The 23,682-nt window shown below is 35.1% G+C and overlaps 1 protein-coding gene across 8 annotated transcripts in view; it reads right to left on the reverse strand.

Annotated features, from left to right (window-relative positions):
- Positions 1-23,682, reverse strand: part of LOC306870025 (uncharacterized protein) — a 34,214-nt gene that overhangs the window by 5,136 nt on the left and 5,396 nt on the right. For 3 of the 8 annotated variants that reach the window (XM_079417048.1, XM_079417052.1, XM_079417050.1), the window contains exons 2-9: positions 11,900-12,033; positions 5,925-6,040; positions 4,711-4,878; positions 4,233-4,411; positions 3,955-4,085; positions 3,746-3,851; positions 2,999-3,109; positions 2,774-2,905 (exon numbers count right to left, since the gene is read on the reverse strand). In XM_079417048.1, coding sequence (XP_079273174.1) covers positions 2,774-2,905; positions 2,999-3,109; positions 3,746-3,851; positions 3,955-4,085; positions 4,233-4,411; positions 4,711-4,878; positions 5,925-6,040; positions 11,900-12,033 — 1,077 coding nt within the window. Of the gene's footprint in view, positions 1-2,773; positions 2,939-2,998; positions 3,110-3,745; positions 3,852-3,954; positions 4,086-4,232; positions 4,412-4,710; positions 4,879-5,924; positions 6,041-6,365; positions 6,497-8,020; positions 8,402-11,899; positions 12,034-23,682 lie in introns of those variants that run through there. The other 5 variants (XM_079417054.1, XM_079417049.1, XM_079417055.1 and 2 more) reach the window with 5 other exon arrangements.

Raw genomic sequence — 23,682 nt, forward strand, 5'->3', positions numbered from 1 at the left:
ACACAGAACAATACAGTCTGAGGATATGTGATTAATTTCATGAATTTACAATACACTATGCTTAGGAGAAAATTTAAAAACTATCAGAGAGCTCTTAGACTGCTTCTGAGTGAGAGAGCTCCCTGTCAGCCTGCAGCTGAGTGAGGGGTGGGGTGGGGTGTGAGTGACTGTGTGAGTGACTGTGTGGATTGAGGAGCTGGGTGAGAGAGAGAAAGAGAGAGAGGGTCTGTTTTTTAAAATCTTTAAAAAATGCTTATAAATCATTAAATAAGGTCTCAATTCTTAACATTAGGAAATGCATTAATTAACGTGAACTAACAATGAAAAATATATTTTTACATCATGTTAATTCTTCCATGATAGTATGAACTAACAAAGAACAATTTTTTTAAAGCATTTATTAATCTTTTTAATGTTAGAAAAATAGTCATGTTCAAAAGATAAACTTTCAAATGTAATAATATATTAACACATTTTGGAATTAATATTGATCAACATTAAATGGTATATAATTATTAATGATTATATATATATAATGATAGCTACAGACACCAAACTCGGTACATAAATTGTTCTTATTAATCCGGACAACTTTCTAATTTACAGTCATTAGCTACGACCAACAGGAAGTCGGCTATATTTATTTTAATGTGGGTTTTGTTTTTAAACAGGCTGTAAACAAATTCATGCTCCTCCAAACAGAAACACGGAAATCACACCAAACATTTTTTCTTATGATGCCAAAATACTGAAGATGCTAAATTGCGGACGGATTTAGGATATCTTGAACGATGATTTAATGGCAATTTATTAAAGTTACAGTAAAAAAGAGAAAACTTTTCTTTTCTTTTTTTCTTTTAAGAGCAGCTTCCAAACACTTCATAAAAAATTACATACACAGAACAATACAGTCTGAGGATATGTGATTAATTTCATGAATTTACAATACACTATGCGGAGGAGAAAATTTAAAAACTATCAGAGTTCTCCTGTCTCTGTGCTTCTAATGTTTGCGGTAGGTGACTGGGTGAGTGACTGACTGTGAGTTCAGTGAGTGTGGAGGGGGAGAGAGAGAGGGAGAGAGAGAGAGGGTCTGTTTAAACATCTCAATAAAATCCTTAAAAAATGCTTATAAAGCATTAAAGGTTTTGATAACACTTTATAATTAAGTCTCATTTGTTAACAGTAGGGAATGCATTAATTAACATGAACTAACAATGAAATATATTTTTTACAGCATGTTAATTCTTCATTGATAGTATGAACTTACAATGAACTAACAATGAACAAAATATTTTTTATATTAGAAAAATAGTCATGTTCAAAAGATAAAACTTTAAAATTTAATAATATATTAACACATTTTGGAATTGATTTTGATCAACATTAAATGGTATATATTTATTAATGATGTAAATTAACAACAGTTAAATAATGTTGTTTTTTAACATTGGTTAATTCACAAATAACATTAAATATTAACAATATATTTTTTACTTTATTAATTTGTGTTAGAAAAAATTATTCATGTTAGTTAATGGAAAAATAAATCATTAAAAAATGCTTATAAAGCATTACAGGTTTTGATAACACTTTATAATTAAGTCTCAATTGTTAACAGTAGGGAATGCATTAATTAACATATACTAACAATGAAAAATATATTTTTTACAGCATGTTAATTCTTCATTGATAGTATGAACTTACAATGAACAAAATATTTGTAATATTAGAAAAATAGTCATGCTCAAAAGATAAAACTTTAAATTTTTTTAATATTGATCACCATTAAATGGTATATAATTATTGTTGATGTTAACTAACAACAGTTAAATAATGTTGTTTTTTAACATTGGTTAATTCACAAATAACATTAAATATTAACAATATATTTTTTACTTTATTCATTTGTGTTAGAAAAAATTATTCATTTTAGTTAATGGAAAAATAAATCATTAAAAAATGCTTATAAATCATTAAAACCTTTGGTAACTATAATAATTTCTAATTTGTTAGCATTAGTAAATGCATTAACTAACATCAACTACCAATGAAAAATATATTTTCACAGAATTTAAAGTTTTATATGTTGTTCTGTGTGTGTGTGTGTTTCACAGAGTTGATGGTTTGGAATAACCCTTTAATTGCCGTATCCCTTAAAACCAAACTGCCAGAGGGTTACTGTGATGTGCGTGCTCGCTGGGCACCGTTTTATCGATGCCACCGGGGGTGGCGTATGCACTGACGGCTTGGGCCCGTCATCGCTGCTTGCAGCTATATTGTTAAAATTAATAGCTCTCAGTTATACTGTAATATTGAACGGCTATAGTCAAAGGTGAAATATTAGGAAAAAAAACTTCAGAGACATTAGTAGTATTGGTATCAGTGATACTCACCTTAAGTCATAAAAATAATTTTTTAAAAATACACTGTCTATAAAACTATACTATATGTTGTTTCTACAGAAATTATTGCAATTTAAAAGTGCATTTAAAAACTTTAATATTAGGTGTTATTAATCACAGTTAATTTCAGAAAAAATGTGAGATTAATTAGTTATTTTTTTAATTGACTGACATCACTCTAAAAACCTTTTCCCCAGTAAAAATGATCCTTCCAAGCAGCTCTCTTTTTACTGATACTGTAAAGGTTTTTTAGGTCTTTTTTTAATTGTTAAACATCAATAAATGTTTGTTTTATTTTTTTGCATTGTAGGTGATATTTTGAGCATGCAAACTTTGTTTCAGGTTTAATACGGACACTTTCTTCTGACCTGCTTATGCTGCGGGAACGTCTAGAGCCACTGTAGCCTTTAGGAGGCGTCCTTCCCTTTTTGTCCCGTGGCCTCTTTTCTTCCCAGTCATCATCCTTCCTTACTTTGCCGTCTTTGTCCTTCCTTTGGTCCCTGGGTATAAGTGACAACACTGTCTGAAATGTCCTTTGTTGGACAAAAACAGAATATGAGTGTAAAGAGGCCGATATGGTGGTGTAGGTTAACCTAGAATGAGATCGACTTCGGCTGTGTTTCCTTTCTCGGGAACGTGAGCGCCTCTTATGGGACCTACGGGAGTCGTTCACCTTCTGTCGTGATCTATGGGACAGGCGTCCCCTTTAAACATCATTGATGAAATAAGTTATTTTTCCATTGCTACAGTAAACATTGCTACATGCTAACATAACAAATAAAGGAGAATTTATGTCCAAACATATCTAACAAGCAAAGCTCAGGTTATTTAATACAGCTTACCTGCAGAAATTTTAAAATCAAATTTACAATTTTTTTTTTGGCTGGGGCACATTTTCAATGAGGACTTATATCAGCAAAACAAGGGTAACATGTTTTATTCAATGTGTATTGAAATTGGTTTATGTGCCAATTTATCAGTGCATCCAAATTAGAAGTTGGTGCAAAACACCAATAATAAGAGAACTTTTGTTTTGCATAATATGGTTCTTTTAATAATAGCCAGGCTGAAATACACCAGGACTCTTATACTGAAATGTCTATGCTTTACTACTTCCAGATGCTCATTCAAATTCACATGAAGGAAATAAAATATAAAGACATACATTGTTAGTAGCATGTTTGTTTTTATTAGTACATCTTGTATAACTTCTGTAACTAATTACTTTTTCAAAAGGTTAGCTTGATTCCTACTCAACTGTGAGTAGCCTGTAGCTTAGCAAGCTCTTAAGCTTGCATGAGTTTAAATGGAAAACATGTTTAAGGATGTGTGTAATTTACCTGTGCTTGGATCTGGATCGCTTTCTTCGTGAGTGTGATGGGGAGCGAGAGTGAGATCTGGACATTCTGGAACGTCTGGATCTACTGGATGAACGAGTTTTATTTTCTGGAAGAAACAATCAAAACTCTCATCAATTAAAAAAAAAAAAAAAACATTTTGAGAAAGCCTCACTCTGTTTGTGTGTGTGTCCAGGCTAGAGAGGACATACCTGGCTCGATAGCAGCAGCAATGGTTGACTGAGCCTCTCTGACTTTCTTCATCACGTCCTCCAGCTCTTTGGCTGCAGCTTGAGGTGTGAGCTCAGGAGGCTTTACTATGGCATTATTGGAGTGGTTAATCCTAAAAAGTTGATTAATAACTATTAAAATACAATGCTAGCACATAGATAAAAAAATGACACTGAAAATACTGTATTAAAGAAAACTCGTAGATTATTGTGTATTTAAAAGGTTCAGAAGAGTCGCTTTTTCAAAAAAGAACACTCACTTTAGTGGTCTGTCACCAAACATGACTCCATTAAATGTAAGCGCTCGTGTCACCGATTCCTGATCAGCAAACTCCACAAAAGCAAAACGTGTAGGCTGGGTTTCATCTCCTGCCATTCTAACAAACTTAACATCTCCTACTTGCTTGAAGAACTTGAGGAGCTGGTCTGCTGTGGTGGTCTACAGGACATTGACAAAACAAGTACAATGTGTGCTCGAAAGACAAAAGCGAATCTTGTCATTTTTGATGCCCACTTTAATTACATTCCGTTTTCTAGGCATTTGTCATGTAGTGGCAATAGCAATTATGTTGGAGTGACTTGGACCTTCATTCTTGAACCTTCAATGACACCTTGATTATTTCATCTTAATGCATAGTTTTATAATGTACTACAAATACACTGAGATGCAAATAGTATCTAACATCTGCACTTGTCTTGCAAATAACCTCTGAAAGAATTCAATTCATTTTCACATACCTGTGAATTCAAATTGCCGACATACACCGTCCTCCTGATCTCATCAACTTTAGAGGGATCTACATTTCCCATGAGCGGAGGCTGTGACGCAGTTGCATTTAGAGATGTGTCCACAGATGTGTCCCAATTAGAATTCAGGACCCCCAGATTAGCTAAAGGAAGACCACGCTGTCCGCCAACAAATATAAGACTTTAGTGACAACTGACAATCAAAATAAAATACAGTAAATATGTAGCATGCAGCTGATGATGTAGGTAATATTTTTTCATAATTCAGAAAAGGCTGGAATACACTAAACAACTTTTAAATCTGAAAATCATTTAAAACACTAGGAATGATACACTTGACAAATTTGAAAACGAAAAACTACCACTACCAGACTCTTTCATGGAAATCCATGCAGAAAAACGTGCCTCATTAATAAGAGACATGTGAGACATTAAACGATATGTGACCTTGGACCACAAACCAGTAATTAGGGTCTTTTTTTTTTAGATTTATACATCATCTGAAAGCTGAATAAATAAGCTTTCCATTGTATGGTTTGTTAGGATCAGACAATGTTTGGCCAAGAATTCTTGGCCAACTATTTGAAAATATGGAATCTGACAGTGCAATAAAATCTAAATATTGAGAAAATTGCCTTTAAAGTTGTCCAAATGAAGTTCTTCGCAATGCATATTACCAATCAAAAATTAAGTTTTGATATATTTACAGTAGGAAATTTACAAAATATCTTCATGGAACATTATCTTTACTTAATGTGCTAATGATTTTTGGCATAAAAGAAAAATCTATAATTTTGACCCATACAAGGAATTTTTGGCTACTGCTACAAATATACAACCAGCAACTTTTAGAACATATGTGTATCTAAAAGCCCCAAAATATACATTTTTAAACATTCTGCGACTGGATGGAATCATAATCACAAGCTAAAAACACATATGTTGGCCATCACACACTATGTGACTTTCTGTGAAAAGTGTCAACTTCGCCTGCCCAAAACCTGCAAACTTTCTGCCTTTTACCAACTACCACTGGCTCCTCCAAACTGCAAATTTACATTTACATTTATGCATTTAGCAGACGCTTTTATCCAAAGCGACTTACATTGCATTCAAGTTACAGTTTTTACATTTTATCAAATCTGGGCAAAACCCTGGGAAAAAGCAGTGTAGTGTATTCCAGCCTTAATTTGCGAGATTTTTACATTCTGTAGTGTAGCAGGGCTAGGAATGGGCAGAAGTCCTCCTCCGCTCATCAGGCTGGCCACTGGCGCGGCGGGGGCCAAAAGCGAGAGCGCCTTTGCCTCTTCAGGGATTTTTCCTGAAGAACAAGAGCACCGGCATTAGAGAGGCCAATGGAGACGTCTCCAGCTGCTTCACCTACGACCCAAGATTCAGAGGAGTGTCCTCCAACAGCCTAGCGCTCTCTAACACCCACCCTAAGCATCTCCAACCCAGACCATGAACAATCTGAACTAGCATAGCTACTCTCTTTTTACTATCAACACAAGACATACTGTAAACAGGATGACTTTTGCACAAAAACAGAGAAAAGAACATTGTGATTTGTCCTTTTCTCTCTTTTAAAAAAAAAGATCAGAACAGAACATGTAGAGAATGAGTTAACACTTTGTGGTATGGGTCACCTGTACTGGAAACATATTGGTCATGAACCATACGATATCAAGCATGGGCGCTTTTCTCCCTGGGGTGATCGTGTCGCAGTGTTGGAAAGGGTGTGCAACACAAGACAACCGTTCATGTTGGCTGCATCACACTAATAGCACATAGAACATCAGATACAGAAAAGAACAACATTTTAAGTGTCTTTGAGGAATCCCCCCTCAAACTGTCTCCCCTAAAATGTATTGCCTTCACAATAAAGTTAACAACAAATCATTTTTCCAAATATGTTTCAGCCAATGTTGGTACAACATATAGTATACACGCATGCTTTGTGCTTACAGTGGCTATAGTATTCATGGGTAAACTGTTGCTTGGTATTATCTGTGCTTTTGTGTTAAGTTAAGAACTAATATTAAAACCTCAAATGTGACTTTTAGCCACTAGTAGGTACTACTCTAAAGACAATGTTCCCCAAAACCATGCAACGGAATTAAACGTGCAATGTTGTGAGCTTTTTTTAGAAGAACGGTTTAATTTCTTGTAATTACAGTGAATTGAACAAAAGTGCCTTGCAAAAATAAGCAATTCTAAAAACTCTTTCCTAGCAATTCTGTCATTTTACTGAATTACAGATCCTGCACAGGCAGTGTTAGAAAATATTAGGGATGCACGATATTGGAATAAACTGATATTGCAATATTTAGTTTTTCGGTTATAAAAAAATAGTAATTTTCACCAAATGACTTGAATAGCTCAATTTGAAAATAATGAATAATTCTAGAAGGGGAGCAGTTAGTTTTTTTTTTTTATTAAAGTGTTTCCCTGAGTCTTCACATGCCACACTGACTACAAATACACATACATATATATAAACACACACACAATGATTTTTTACTTATTAATACAAAAAATACTTAACAAGATAAGAAATGTATTGCATTAACGCTATTATAATGTAATAATTTCAAAAATCTAATGCAAATCTCTTTGCAAACATGTTTCAAAAACAAATATTAAAACTTGATTTCATAGCATATCTGTAAAATTACAATGCTATTATTTATACAAATGTTAAACTATTAGGCTTAGAATCATCAAGCTCCATACAAGTAAACGAACAAAGTCATGTGCTTCACTCCAAAACCCATAGCACATTCATTTATTTAAAATGACAACTTGCAATGTCAATTTTATTGATATCATGCAGCCCTAGAAAATATGTATTTAAAAATAAAATTCTGCACGAAAACCTGTTTTAGCTTACAAACTGAAGCTTTGAAAACTGAAAAACTGAAACTGAAAGTCCTGATCTCAATCCAACATTGAATAAGCAGCTATATTTGAGCATCAAATGATTAAAGATAACTATATAGCCTACTGTTCTCAAAATGTAACAGTCCTTTCTACTAAAAGTTTTGCAAGAATATTAAAAATAAGTTATATAAATAACTAACAAACTAATTATTTTCTAACAAAACCTGACATTCAATTTAGGGCTTTGATCGGTGAAGAGTCTGAATACTTTTGTGAGGCACTGTGTGGTTATATTAAATAATGAAGATATATATTATTTTTTCAAACTAAAACCCTGAGAAGATCAGTGGAGAGGAACGAGAGAAAGAGAGAGAGGAGGAAATCTTAATGCATTAGATATCAGGAAGAGCTGCCCTTGTACCGTTCAAACTTCCCTCCAATACTGGGCGGCAAGTCAACCTGGACAGCATTCAAAGACAGGCAAAGGGGTGCAACTGTGGGATTGGGGACGAGGGACAAGGGGACAGGAAAACAAACAAAAAAAAAACAATACAATGAATATGCAACTCTTCTAAGAAGCAAAAAAAGGGACAACATGTGAGAGAAATAAAAAAAGGAAATGAAAATAAAATAAAAATAAAATAAAAAGAGACAAGGTGTCCATCTCGGAAGGTTCAGCGGCTACGCTCCTGGTCACATTCCCCACTTGAAGGCAGCGTGGGCCCCGGCGGATATAGTGGCTTGGAAAACAAAGCCTTGAGTCAGGCTAGTGTAGTAGTGTAGCCTGGGTCACTCTAGTCATCTGATATGCACACATAATCAACACAGAAAAAACATACAGAAACCAAATTAATCAACGTAGTAAGCCATCCAGAACCAAGTCACGAGGACAAGCATTTTAGGCAAGAGGGAAGCTTAGATACCATGTTTTGCATGAATACGGATGTTTACACTAAAAAAGAAAAAACTAAAACAAACGAAAAAAAAAAGAGAACCCAAAAAAATAAATAAAAAAATCTAGTGGTTAGGCAGTGGTTGCACAGTAGATTTGAAAAGATCTCACCCTTTCACCTCATACCCTTTGCCTTCATACTCTGCTTACAAATGCTTGTTTTATAATGTGACTTCCCTTTGCATAAAAAGGGTACAAAAACAAGGCTTGAAACTTTTTTTTTTTTTTTTTTAAACCAAGTGATCTATTGTTTCCAGGTCAGTGAATGAAGGAGCATAACCTTCAGAAATCTAAGGAAGTTTTATTGAATCTTTTTTAATATGCTATGTGGCACATGTCTGAATATAGTTAAAACTTAAAACTAATGAATGTTATTTTGTACTTTTCTTTATTTGCAATACAGATTACCCAATAAAAATATAAAAATGTATACAATTAAAAAAACAAACAAAAAAAACTGAATAATACGGAAGTTCTAAGCGGCCATGCATTATTATATTTTTTCTGTCTTGTTTGCTCGTGATCACGACATAACGAAAGTTGTTTTGTCGTTATCACGACTTAATTTTCTCATGATCACGACATAACGAAAGTTGTTTTGTCGTTATCACGACTTAATTTTCTCGTGATCACGACATAACGAAAGTTGTTTTGTCGTTATCACGACTTAATTTTCTCGTGATCTCGACATAACGAAAGTTGTTTTGTCGTTATCACGACTTAATTTTCTCTGTGTATTCTGCATGAGAAAATGCTATAGAAGCAGCATCATCGCAGCATCATGGATGATCGTATTCGCTTTTACTTTGATCAGGGACTCACTCAAACTGAAATAATAAAAATAAAAATATGGTATAAGTACCATCCCAAATATTGAAGGTGTTGTGTGTGTGACCGACTACATTGATCCATGATAGAATACTTGTCATGCATATTCATACTCGGCCATTTTAGCTCTGTGTCTGTCAGTGATTGACGACTTACACATAAGTGTTGGACACTTGAGTAGGAGGCTGTCGGGTCTGCAACTTTATCGTCGAAGACAATATAGCGACCCTGATTTCCTCACGATAGCTACAATTACGTCGTGAGAAAACGGTTTTTAGGTTGAGATCAACAACTTTCGTTATGTCCAGATAACCTCAAAACAACTTTCGTTATGTCGAGATCACGAGAAAATTAAGTCGTGATAACGACAAAACAACTTTCGTTATGTCGAGATCACGAGAAAATTAAGTCGTGATAACGACAAAACAACTTTCGTTATGTCGAGATTCCGAGAAAACTAAGTCGTGATAACGACAAAACAACTTTCGTTATGTCGAGATCATGAGAAAATTAAGTCGTGATAATGACAAAACAAGACAGAAAAATTATAATAATACATGGCCGCTTAGAACTTCCGTTGAATAAGCCTGAGTTGCAGTTTTATACTTAATTACTTAGCTGTTGTGGCCAGCTATTTATTTATTTTTGTTAGTGTATGTGTGTGTGTATATATATATACACATACACACACACACACACACACACACATACACTAACAAAAATATAAATAAATATATATAACTTCCCATAAATTACATAAGATGTATTTTATTGTTTTTATTACATACAAACTTCAGTACCAGGAATGAACAACTGCGAATATGAATAGTGAATTGCGAATAACTGTTACTGTGTTTATATAGTCTGGTGTACTGTGGGCTATTCTTGAAGTTCCTGTGAGCTAACACATCTAATGTTTTAGCAAACAAAATCTCTCACAATTCACACATAGCAAACAACTCAAATTCAAAATTCAATGCTTTGTTCATCAGGCAAGCAAGAACAATTAATGACAGCATCAAACAATTACGCACATACCTATTATTATTCTTTTGGAACATATACTGCTGAACCAATGGCCACTAAACGAATGGGGTGTAACAATTTACACTCAACAATTCTTCAAGTTTATGTTTTTTTCCGCAAAATTACAGAACAAATAAAATCTTGACAATAAAACACCTTTGTCAAAAGCTTTGGTAGAATTTAATAAATTATTAGTCATGAAGCCTAGGAGTGATACTTAAAAATGTAATCCAAATTTTTAAAAAGTAATCAAAATGTTTTGATTAAAATTTGTGAATAAAATCAATTTTCAAACTGGCAAAAAATAGACATATTTAAAAGAGTCTGTTCTTTCCACGTGTGTTAATATTAGTCATGATATGTCTTATATTCAACTAAACCAAAAAGCTGATTGGATTTATTTGTTGGCTTATTGTTTTTTTTTTTATATTTACACTACCGTTCACTGCCAGGTCAGTATCCTTTTTGTTGGTTTGTTTGTTTGTTTGCTTGCTTGCTTGGAAAAAAAAAAAAAAAAAAAAAAAATCAGCAAAGATACATTATACTGATTCAATTTCAAAAAGTCTTTTTTTTGCCTTTTTTTTTTTTTTTTTTTACAAAACTGTTCTTTTGAACTTTCTATTCAATAGTGAATCTTAAAAACGTATCACAATTTCTACTAAAATATTAAGTTACACAATTGTTTACATTGATAACTGAAAATTTTTGAGAAGGTTTTCTGAAGATCACGTAACATTGAAGACTGAAGTAAAGGCTGCTGAAAATAAATAGAAAACAGTTATTTGAAATTGTTATAATATTTTACAATATTATTGTTTTTACTCTATTTTAATCAAATAAATACTTTGGAGAGCATAAAAGACTTTTGCAAAACAGGAAAAAAAAAAAAACTTACAGACCTCAAACTTTTGAATATGTCAATTGATTTTTTTTAATATAGTTTTCCTTAATGAATAAACTGATAATTGATTCTTATATTTCATTTTTAATTGTCACCTCTAGTCCTCCAAACACATGACTTTTGGCATCCTTCCACCCAGCATTTCTCATTTTCTAGCAATGCAAGAAATTGTTAAACCCCTATTCAATAGGCAAAAACCATTTATGAATATAAACTAATGACTGTGTGGCAATAATCCTTTGTGTTTAGCAAAACACTAACTGCATGTTCACACAGTCCTGATACTGTTACATAACACAGAGTATGATCTTAATCATCTCCATCAGTTCCACATCCTCCAGCTCAACTGATAAACAAGAGAGCTAGTGTCACTCCACCCACCTCCACTGAACTCACAAAATAAAACTGATAGCAGTGATACCTCAGCACACAGACTCATGTTTATCATACATATCTGGGACACAAAAACACACAAAATAATGTCAGGAAGCCAATTATGGTTTGTTCTTCTCAAACGTGTGATTTGAAGTTAGATAGTCAGTGTCTCTGTTTCATCAAGCACACAAATGCAGCACACATGCAAATGTACTAACCTTCAGCGCAGGGCACAACAATCAAAGCTCTGTCAATAAACACAGTGTTGGTTAAATGTTGTGCCACACCAACACTGGAAGGCTCTCCATACTTTATGTAACAAACTTTGGATGAAAAGGAAAGAGGTGCATTGCTGAAAGAGAAGAAAACAAGGATTTAATTCCCCTTTTTTTATACTGTTGATGTTTGCATAGGACTGTAGGGTTTTTTTTTTCCTGGTCAATTTTCAAAAAGGACGATATGAACGTTGTAAAACAGTGCTGAGTCTGTAAGGCTGCTCTTATGTGGAGAGATTTCCTCTGTGGTTTAGCTGCTGTCCAAAGAAGCTTAAGCCAAGTTCACACTACAGGACTTTACACTTCGGCAGATCGCTGTGCCGTTCAGACTACACGACTTGATTTTCTGTCTTTTAGTCGTTGTGGCGTTCACACTACATGACTTGATGTAAATGATCCGCAACCAGGGGTTACACACTACAGGAGCTGACAACAACTGACACCCAACTACTCGATTCGGTCCCTAAACCACGTTTTGTCATGAAAACACGCGAGAATTGACCGTTCACAAAGAGTTTGATTGAGAGGTGATCTGACCAACCAGAAGCGCTGCTATCCGCCATCTTGCCCGACAGCTGGCCAGTCTTCATAGAAATACATGTTAAAACGGGGTGAAAAAGATCGACTGAATTGAAAGTTTTTCAATATAACTAAATATAAATATGTGCTGTTGTTGGCTGCCATGGTAACGGCAATAAGCTGAGGTTTTTAAAAGTGCTTGTTTTGCTTACCAGAAAATCTGCTCATGCACTGTATGCATAGCTTGCAGCGCTAAAGTTAAATGCTGAGTGTTAAATAATAAAATAATATGTTAAAAAGTGTGCTCTTATCATTCTGTGGACAAAATCCTGTGAACTTCGCCCGATCGGGAGCTGTATGTGCACATGTGCGCTCATCTGTTTTCAATGCAGGTTAACCGCGAGCTTCATGTCATCTTCCACTCATTAAACTATGACAGGTCCTTTACTGCAAAAAGACCGTCACTGCGACACTCGCAAAGTGATGAAACTATGGCGCTATGTGCTTTTTAAAACCATTTTCATAGGTTTCACGTTATATTGTGGGCTTGGAAAATATGTAAATGTGCATGCCCGGTAGCCGCAGCTGTATCCCTTCTAACCTTAACCACAAATCAGACAGGAGTAGATTAACTTCGGTGGACTTAAAATGGTGTGTTCCGTGGTTGAAATTAAACACTTTCTGATGTTTATTCATGTTCATTTCGTGCATTAAGTAAATATGAAAAGATGATCGGTTCACGTGTTTGAACTGAGGCAATAAAGTGATCTGTCACACATTGAAGAGCCACAAAAAGGTATTTATTGTTTGAATTTCTTTAAAAATGACTCGATTTAAAAGCTGAGAGTCCTGAGACCTTGTTTCATATCAGCAGTAACCTGCTCTGTCTTCTCTGTCAGTGTGTGGTCAGTTTCCTCTCTGCTCTGAGATGTGTTTTTCACTGTGTGAGATAGAGTGTAGTGTGAGTGTTTGTAAGTCATGGCAACAGTAACTATTGGTGGTTAATAAAAAATATAGCAGCCAAAAGCCTGTGAAAGAGAGTGAAAGATGCTTATGTGCAAAAATATAAGTAGCTGCTGTTTTTCTTCTGGTGACCTCAACCCATGCCTTGCTCTTTCATTGGCTGTAGCTCGTCACCACACCTGACACCATGTGATGTCGAGTCGGCCGACCGGTCCAGATATTTGGCATGCTAGATATTTGTTTGGCGTCGGCGACGCGTCAGCGAGGGTCTTTGATGTGTCGTTGTGTAGTTCACACATAAAGATCGCGGAGCGCCGATCACCTGCAGATTTTCCCCCGATTACAGCCCACCAGTCAGCGAGCTCATTAATTTGCAAATCGGGCTTAAATCGGGCTTAAAATCCTGTAGTGTGAACTAGCCTTTAGCTGTTCTTAAAGGGGTAGTCCACCCAAAAATGAAAATTCTGTCATCATTGACTCAATCTTATGTCATTCCGAACCTGAATGACTTTGTTTCTTCTGTGGGACACACACACAAATATATTTTGAAGAATGTTGGTAACCAAACCAAACCAACTTCCCTTTTGACTCCCATTATATTTTGACCAATGGAACTAAATGGAAACCCAAACTGTTTGGTTATCAACATTCTTCAAAATTCTTTCAAAGATCATACAGCTTTGGAATTACATAAGGGTAAATAAATGATGACAGAAGAAGAAAACCACAGTGAGTTGATTATCCTTTTGTTGTTATTAAATATGAAATCAAACAAATGTGTATATATATATATATATATATATATATATATATATATATATATATATATATATATATATATATATATATATATATATATATATATATATATATATATATATATATATATTTTTTTTTAAGGGTTAGTTCACCCAAATATTAGTCCATGTTTTACTCACCCTCAAGGCATCCTATGTGTATATGAAATTATGTGTTATAAATGTGTTATAAAATTATATTAAAGAGTTATATTAAAAATTCTCCTTGCTCTTCCAAGATTTATAATGGTATGGGGGGGGGGGGGGGGGGGGTGTTTTTGTTCAACAGTCCAAAGTAGTCAAATAAAGCGCATCCATCCATATTAAAACATGCCTCACATGGCTTCGGGGGGTGAATAAAGCCCTCCTGTGGCAAATCGATGTGTTTTTTTTTAAGAAGAATATCCATATTTAAAATGTTATAAACACCTTTCACTTCCGTCAACAGTCATAAGCGGAAGCCGTTCTGGTGGATGAAGTAGGACGTATGCGTAGCGTAAGTGCTGGTGATTAGCGACGAACGCGGAAGTGCGATGGAGAGATCACGAATTAGAAGCACAAAACAAGGATCTGTAAAGAAAAATGTAGGAGGATTTCGATATAAGGCAAGAGGAGACTGGTTTTCATTTGGTAAAGTAAGGAAACTTTGCTTCCTGTGCTCCTGTAAACAAACGTGGTTTTTCGCAAGACTCATATGCGCTACGCCTTAGGGGCTGTGCGGAAAAAATAAATTAAAAAAAGATATCAATATTTTTGGGGATTTTTTCGATAACGATAATTAGATGATATTTTGCAGAGTGTGCTATTGTGCTGATATCTGACTACCGTGGACAGCTGCAAATTTTCATATTCTTCATATTCTGTGTGGTCAGTTCACATGAGTGATATAAATTAATCCTTTCATATAAGTTTTAATTCATTTTTACCTTTTATGGGCAATTATACCTTTAAAAAAGCCATTTCTTCCTAAAAGTGTGCATCTTTTGAATCAAACGGTTACATTTAATCAGTCAATTAGAATAAGACGACATTTAGGCTGTTACCAAACAAATGAAACCAGGATCAACAACATTAATCTTTGCAGTATTGTATTAAAGTAAACAATGTGCTACAACAGGTATTCTATGCACAGCCATCTACGTCTATCTTAGAATGGTGGCGTGTGAGATGAGCCCTCAAGTTTGGTTTGGTTTGGTCCTCACACTACACATAGTGTGACCCATTAAATATAACTCTAAAAATATTAAATAATAGTGATAACTGGACTTTTAGTTTTTTTTTTATTATTAAATAATAAACAAAATAATAAAGTGTGGTAATACTATTGTGTTTTAAAATAAAAATGGAGTAATAAATAAAAATGCAATTATTTTAAAAATAAAATTATAATTTTTACTTTTTTGTGTGAATTTTCATCATTTTCAAACTTAAATTAGCAAGCTTTTATTTTGGCGGGTTGCCGGCAAGTATACGCGCTCCCGGGTTTAGCGTTTGCAACTGAAGAGCGTTCAGAGAATGAAATGTCACGGTTTTGCATTGTGCTTTGAAAACGGCAGCGAATAGCCTAGAATTATGCTTTCAGTTCGAATAGAAATCTTATACAGATCTTATAATTGATTTTATAATTCTGCTAAATAGTATAATAAAAGATCGATACTTGGCGTCGGTGTATTGCCATGGAAAATATCGCAATACTATGCTGTATCAATTTCCCCCCCACCACTAGCGCTCATGCACACTCGCAGTGCGCACACAACGCCAGGTTCACACATACTCCATTCGCAGTGCGCAGGCCTATGTGGTGCATATTTTTTTCCACGCTCATGTTAACGGATTTTAAAGCATTCCCACGGCAGTGCGTTCCAGTCTGCAGCATTGATTCCACACCGAGTTTGCTCAAGTGCAAAACCAGTGCAATCTGGAGGATTGGGGCGGGGCGACACGTGTCGCTCCGCCCACCCCCAATTCCATTGGTTTATAACACGGCAAATCTTATTGGTGTAGACCAGAGCATGCGCATTCCTTTGTGTACGATTTTGTAATTGATTTGGTCATATTACAGAAATATTATGTGCTAACTAGTATCATAAGCCTATCTTAATTATTATCTGATTAGTAACCATGGTAATTTTAGTCAGATGAAGTCTTTGTTTACAAATAAACTCTTGATGACAGCACCTCCGGGTTCTTCAGGCTGAATAGCGCTTCATTCATATTTCCTTTAGGATCGGCAGGCCACGGATCAGGACTAAGTTGGGATTTTATTCGCAAATTACAATAATTTAGAATAATTTAGGTGTATTTTAGAAATGGACAAACACAAACATAAGCGGCTGATTTTACGTTTTAAAGCACAACCGTTTTTTGTTGTTGTTTAAAGAGACGAGTTATATACGTTGCTCAATGCATCACAAACTTGTAGGTTATAAAGTGCTAATAAAATGTTTTCATGGCAAGCTCAATGTTTCCTTTTTTATATCTTAATAAAATATTTGAGCCTATATTGATTCTCTTAACATTTTTAATGGGTTCCTATATTATAGTAGGCTAAATAAGTGTCCACGTAACATCAGATATTAAAAATCAATTTATTTCTGTATCCACGCGCTCATTGTGTGCGTGTTCTAATCCGGGATGAATTTAGATTCATTAACACTCGATCATTGCAGCCATATAGACCTGCAGAACTATCCAATATTAAATCACTCAGAGCTGTAAATCTGTGCAATATACGTGAGCACTGCAAGAGTAAAAGAGACCGTCTCTGTGATTAATATTTTTTTATTTATTAAAGATATAATGACTATAATAATTAGCCTACTAAAAATCTAAAATCAGTAGGTCTAATATAGTACAGTGATTCCTGATTCGTTTTAAAGGATTTAGTCACAAAACCTATATATAAACATAGCCTATTTGTACATAGCCTATATATAAAAGTGTAAATAAAAATGTTACAGAGAAAACAGATGAACATGTATTGCTTAAATACGCATTAAAATACATTAAAAATATGATTCTATTTGATTGGTCAGATTTAATAACAGCTGTTTTAGTAAACATTTAAAATAGGCCTATATGCAAAATAATAATAATAATAAAATATAGTTAATTTTAAGATTTAAATATTAAGGTTTTCATTCCCATTATCCACACATAAAACCCCAGTTCACGCTGATGGGCTATTTGGTATTATTGTCTTATTTGTCACCGCAGTTGTTCTTTAAAATAAAACCATTTGCGTGTTTGTCCTATGTTTTACTGAACTACAGGGAATGATCATCATTTCCTAAGTTTGTGCTTATTACCTAAAATAATGAATATGGGCAAAGAATAATATACAAATAGGCCTATACAAAATAGCAAAAAACACAATATATAATATAGACAATTATGTATGTACAGTTATGCACATATCATAACTGTACATACATAATTGTCTATATTATATATTGTGTTTCTTGCTATTTTGTACATTGTTTTGTATATCTGTATATTATTCTTTTTATTATCTGTGTCTTGTCGCTGTGATTCTGTTGCACTGTGGAGCTTCTGTCACTAAAACAAATTCCTCGTATGTGTAAACATACCCGGCAATTAAGCTCATTCTGATTCTGATTCTGACTACAAAACAGCTAAATCTCAAATAGTGGATCATTTTTATCAACATCGCCCAGCTAAAACTGCTCAATTACTACTTCGTGTAGCCTACTGTGAAAAGTGCAATAATATCTGACTTCATTTAACGTGCTATAGCATAGGTAGGACTATATCATAGCCACGAATTCGTGAGCCGCTCATATTACACAGCTCTGTTCTGCCCGAAGTACTTGGAGATGCTGCCACCAAGCGTTTGATAGGAACTTAATCTTAATTTTGTCATAAAAAAAAATAAAAATAAAAAAAAAACACATTTGCTAATTCATTCTAACTGAAATCGCTGTTGTTAGCACTTAATATTTCTGTAGTACAGCCAAACAGTGTAGATCATTCATAAAAACGTATATAAAAGAAAGCTCATTCGCAAACGTCTACACCAATAAGCTCTGCTATATTATAAACAAATGAAATTGGGGGTGGGCGGAGCGACACGTGTCGCCCCACCTTAATGTGTGTCGCCCCACCCTATCGTCCAGGGTGCACTCTGGGGCTACTCAGTTTGCTGCACTGCACACGCTGAATTAAAGTGACAGCGCATTATTTGCGGTAAAAATTAAAATCAAAATGTAGTAATTACACCATAAATGAATATAATTGAATTCTACTGTGTTTCACAGTCAACACATATGGCTTTTTGGTTAAGTTTAAAGGGTCATGAAACCTCCTGTTTCAGCACTGGTTAGTTCTCACCATATTTTTAAAAAACGCAAAAAAAAAGTGGGCGTGGTGCACTGCGGAGTGGAGGGGGGAGAGGGGAGACAGAAAACACACACGGCTTCGGGTTCACAGTTTCATTTAGCTCCATTTTATCCCTTAAAGCTTATCTTTGATCATCAAAATGACATATTTAAATGTTTTTTCTTGTGAAAATGATTTTCCCATGCCTTAAAATAGCTCGAATGTAACTCAACTAGTGATCGACCGATATTGATTTTTTATAACCGATACCAATTATTTGCATGTCTATAGCCCGATAACCGATATGCAGAAGTGATATTTATTTACTGTTATAAAGTAAATAAATGACTGCGTGAAGTAAGTCCATACTTCACTTTGGTTTTTCCTCCTTTCAGTCATCTTAACAAAAAATGTTTTGAGAATTAGCAGTCCTTCATGCAGGGCTCTAGACTCATTCTTCCCACTGATCTCACTTTTGCGCACGAGCACATAATTTGGTTGCAATTTGATTTTTGTTTTTGCTACAACATTTGATTAATCAATGCATGCTGATGAACTTTTATTATAGTTTATAGTTATATGGTAACGAACGTTTTCAACATTCAACTCGTTCTTTTTCATCTGTATTATTTGTGATTTATATTTTGTGAACAGGAATTCCTTTTTTCGTGCGTTTTTTACTTTCAAATTTGCGATCTTGGTGTCACATTTTACAAGAAAAGATCATTGTCTGTTTTGCTTATATCTATACACCTTTAACTTTTTAAGACTAAAACAAAAATTCATTGTTATTCTTAATTAAAAAGCGCAACAACAATAAAACAGTACGTTGACAATGACAAACTCTTACATAACATTTATCAACAAAAACGAATAAGACGAGGCATGGCATAGGACACATCACATGCTGTACTATATACCTAGTATATTACAGAATGTTTAGCAAACTCTGAGGAAGCAAATAAATATTAATATATATATTTTTTTAATTAAGGAAAGCCTCTATAGAATAACCTGAGGTAAACAGCAAAGATAACAAGCTTCTCAAAACGAAAACAAAAAGAAAAGTAAAACTAAACTGGCTGTAGCTGACAGGACTTGCATGTTTTTTCTACAAGAATACCACCACGTTCACCTTCTCTGGTTTAAGAAGCGGTCTTTTACTTTAGTTTGAAAACAAATCCATCCGTTGCGCTCCATCCGCGACGCGCACCTTCACGCTCGTGCTGACGCGGCGAGTATAAACCAGGCTCTACCCACTAAGCGCTCGTGCTGAAAACACCTCTCTTCACGTGATCAGTGAAATCTGTCTCCTGCTATAATGTGCTGCGGCTGGCAGCGCGCGCTGTATGAAGCAGACGCTTTGGAGTAGCGCAGACCTGGCACTCGTACAAATGCGACCACGTCAAATTTTAAGTCTAGAGCCCTGTCATGTTAAATTTAATCTTCGTATTACAACAATAAAAAAACATTTTATTTATAAAAAGCTTTAGCAGCAACACTAATATTAGCAGTAAGCAAAATGAACATAGAAAGTCTAATGTTTTCAAATGGAGAAAATAAAGGAAAGGAGTCATATCAACTTCATTTTTAACTACAGTTTTAGTAGGTTTATAAGCTGTTTAATAGGATAAAGAGTGAAGAATAATTCACTGGATAATGTTAATTCACGGAATAATATTCTCTGGAATATTGGAATATAACAAGCATTGTATTTTATTGCATTTCTCAACTGGCATGCTCTAAATTATGCTGCTGACAGCGCGGTTTATCTATGCCTTTACACAGAACTATAGGTTACTCAAACTGCGATCGATCGCGGAGAATTTCCATAGAGTTGTATTAATTTAGATGTTTATAAACGAAATAATGGTTATATAGTAAGTGTTAATACAATTTAGGGTGCTTCAAAAAAGTGAATCTTGTTAAAAGTTACATGCAGTGGCTGTGCTGAGCATTTCTTGAGCATCAACCGCTGAGTGAACTGATATGAAAGCGGCTTCACGAGACTAATGATGAGCATATAGACAACAGAGAGAGAATTACATTCAATGCTTTTCTTTCCAACATGCAATCATTCATGGCTGTATTATTTAATTCATGCAAAGTTACGTCTTTATTGGGAGAGGACTTGACGGATTATCTATGTGACTCCGACTTCACGAGACTAATAGACCACAGAGAGAATTAAATTCAGCGCTTTTATTTCCACCATGTGATAATTCATGGCTGTGTTATTTCAGGCAAAGTTATAGCCTATCTTTATAGGGACAGGGCTTGACAGAGTATCTTATTTATCATATTTCTTAGAGCCAAGTTGCATTTAAACTATATATCAGGCATTTATGTAATACATCTAATTTATGCATTAATGCCTGTAATATTAAATAGTTTACTAACTACAGCAAATCAAGTACCTGCACACCGTTGCTGTCTCGTCTCCCCTCAGATACGCTGCAATTGCGATCCTGCGCGCAATTCTGAAAACGTCCACAAGATGGCGGTGTTTATCGGGGAATCCGATATTACAAAACTGATATTCGATTATGGAAAAATGATTAAATATCGGGGAAAATATCGGTAAATCGATATATCGGTCGATCTCTAAACTCAACACCCTTGCCTCATTTACTATATGCTGATCTATGAATATGCAAATTAGCCTTGCCTCCAATCAGTCGCAGCAGCCAGCGCCTCCTGATCCACTGAACTGTAGTAAACGCATAACAATGGCATACACTGATAATGACTGATAAAACCATGTTTTTACTAGTGGACAACCACAGTGAATACTGTAACATTCGTTAAAGTTACTTACTTGATGTTGTGTCCTCAAAAAGCCTTTAAGACTGAATGCAGCCGTTTGTGATTCTAATTCGCACCCGCGAGCAAACGCGTGTGAAGTGCAGACACTAGGGATGGGCGATATGGCCTAAAATTCATATTGCGATATACATTGCAGCCTCTTGCGATAACGATATATATTGCGATATATAAATTATAGTAGAACCATTTCAGAACAGGTTACATAGACCCTTAGGAAAACCAAACTGCTAAATGTATTTTTTTTTTTAAGAAATAAAGAAACGTTGTATGCCGTTTTGATAACATTTAAACTGTAATTATACAACACAATGTTGCAGATAAATAAAAGAAAATCTTTCCTTCTAAAAAGGCACTACACTTAGTTTAAGTCCTTGGTTCTTAAAATGCCACCCAAGTTGCAGGGAACAAAAAAACTGGTGTCTTTTTAGTTAAGGAGCATACACTGTACTGAAAATACTTCCAGTATTAATTAGGCAAAGAAAATTATTTTGTGTAATGCACAGATACTTTAAATAAAAACATATTTCAAACCTGCAGCCTAAGGTAACGCATTTGGTTTTAAACATTGTGTTCTCCTAATGAAATTAAAACTGGTGTCTTGTTAATAAAGGAACGGACACTGAATTAGGGATATACTTCCAGTATTAGGCATGGCTATTTTAAATAAAGAAAATTCTTAAGTCCTTACACAAGTAAACAATTATGGCCCTGGTAATTTCAATCCATCGCAGGCTCTTCCTAATATAAGGAGTACCTTTTGAAAATGACTGTTGGATTGAGGTTTGGATCAGTTCCTGTTTTTTCTGTCCTGCGTTCTTCGTACTGGATTTTGCGGTTGGCTGCATTGCCTGGCAATGCTGGTAACGTTAATTCAACGACATGTTTAGTTTTGAGGTGGTAGAACAGATTAGTCGTGTTACCTCTCTTAGCTGGAACTTTTGCCCCACACACTCTACAGAGTATATTTTGCTGCTGCTCGTCGGACGGCTTAAATCCAAACCAAGTCCAAATAATAGATGTTGCACCAGTCTTTTTCACGAGCTCCTCTGTTTCGCTGACGCTTTCAGCCATGTTTATTCAAGATGACGAATATGATGATGCGTTGCAGCCGGCTGCAGGTCGTTGCTCTAAATTTCGCAGGTAGATTGCGTCATCAACATGCATTATCGCGATAGTGCAATAGAATTAAAATCTCTATCGTAGGCCAATTTTGTATCGTTTATATTGCATATCGTTTATATCGCCCATTACTAGCAGACACCGATGCAGGAGAGGCGGGTCTGACTCCGGGCTACTTTTACACTGTTGCCGTGGGTTATAATGCAAGTTAGCAGTTGTAAATTCACATTAAACCACGGCTTCATGGGTCTTTTGCTCTAATTTATGTTTGGTTTTGTGCTGGTATATGTCTGTATTTAGCCTGTGCTTAGCCTGTATATGCTCCCACTAAGTCAGATAATGAGGAAGAACCAAACTGCTTATCACAGCTATGCTGATGATACCCAGATTTACCTAGCCTTATCTCCAAATGATTATAGCCCCTTTACTCCATCTGCCAATGCATTGATGAAATTAACAGTTGGATTTGCCAAAACTATCTTCAGTTAAACAAGGAGAAAAATTTAATCATTGCATTTGGAAACAAAGATGAAGTTTGACTCTAGGGGCCAAACAACTAAAAATCAAGTCAAAAATCTTGGGGTGATTCTGGAGACAGACCTTAGTTTCAGTAGTCATGTCAAAGCAATAACTAAATCAGCATACTATCATCTCAAAAACATTGCAAGAATTAGATGTTTTGTTTCCAGTCAAGACTTGGAGAAACTTGTTCATGCCTTTATCACCAGCAGGGTGGATTACCGTAATGGTCTCCTCACCGGCCTTCCCAAGAAGACCATTAGACAACTGCAGCTCATCCAGAATGCTGCTGCCAGGATTCTGACTAGAACCAGAAAATCTGAGCATATCACACCAGTCCTCAGGTCCTTACACTGGCTTCCAGTTACATTTAGGATTGATTTTAAAGTACTTTTACTCATTTATAAGTCACTCAATGGCCTAGACCTAAATACATTGCAGATATGCTCACTGAATATAAACCGAACAGACCACTCAGATCATTAGGATCAAGTCAGTTAGAAACACCAAGGGTTCACACAAAACAAGGGGAGTCCGCTTTTAGCTATTATGCTGCCCACAGTTGGAACCAGCTTCCAGAAGAGATCAGATGTGCTAAAACATCAGCCGCATTTAAATCCTGACTCAAAACTCATCTATTTAGCT

This window comes from Barbus barbus (assembly GCF_936440315.1).
Source record: "Barbus barbus genome assembly, chromosome: 5".
NCBI lineage: Eukaryota > Metazoa > Chordata > Actinopteri > Cypriniformes > Cyprinidae > Barbus > Barbus barbus.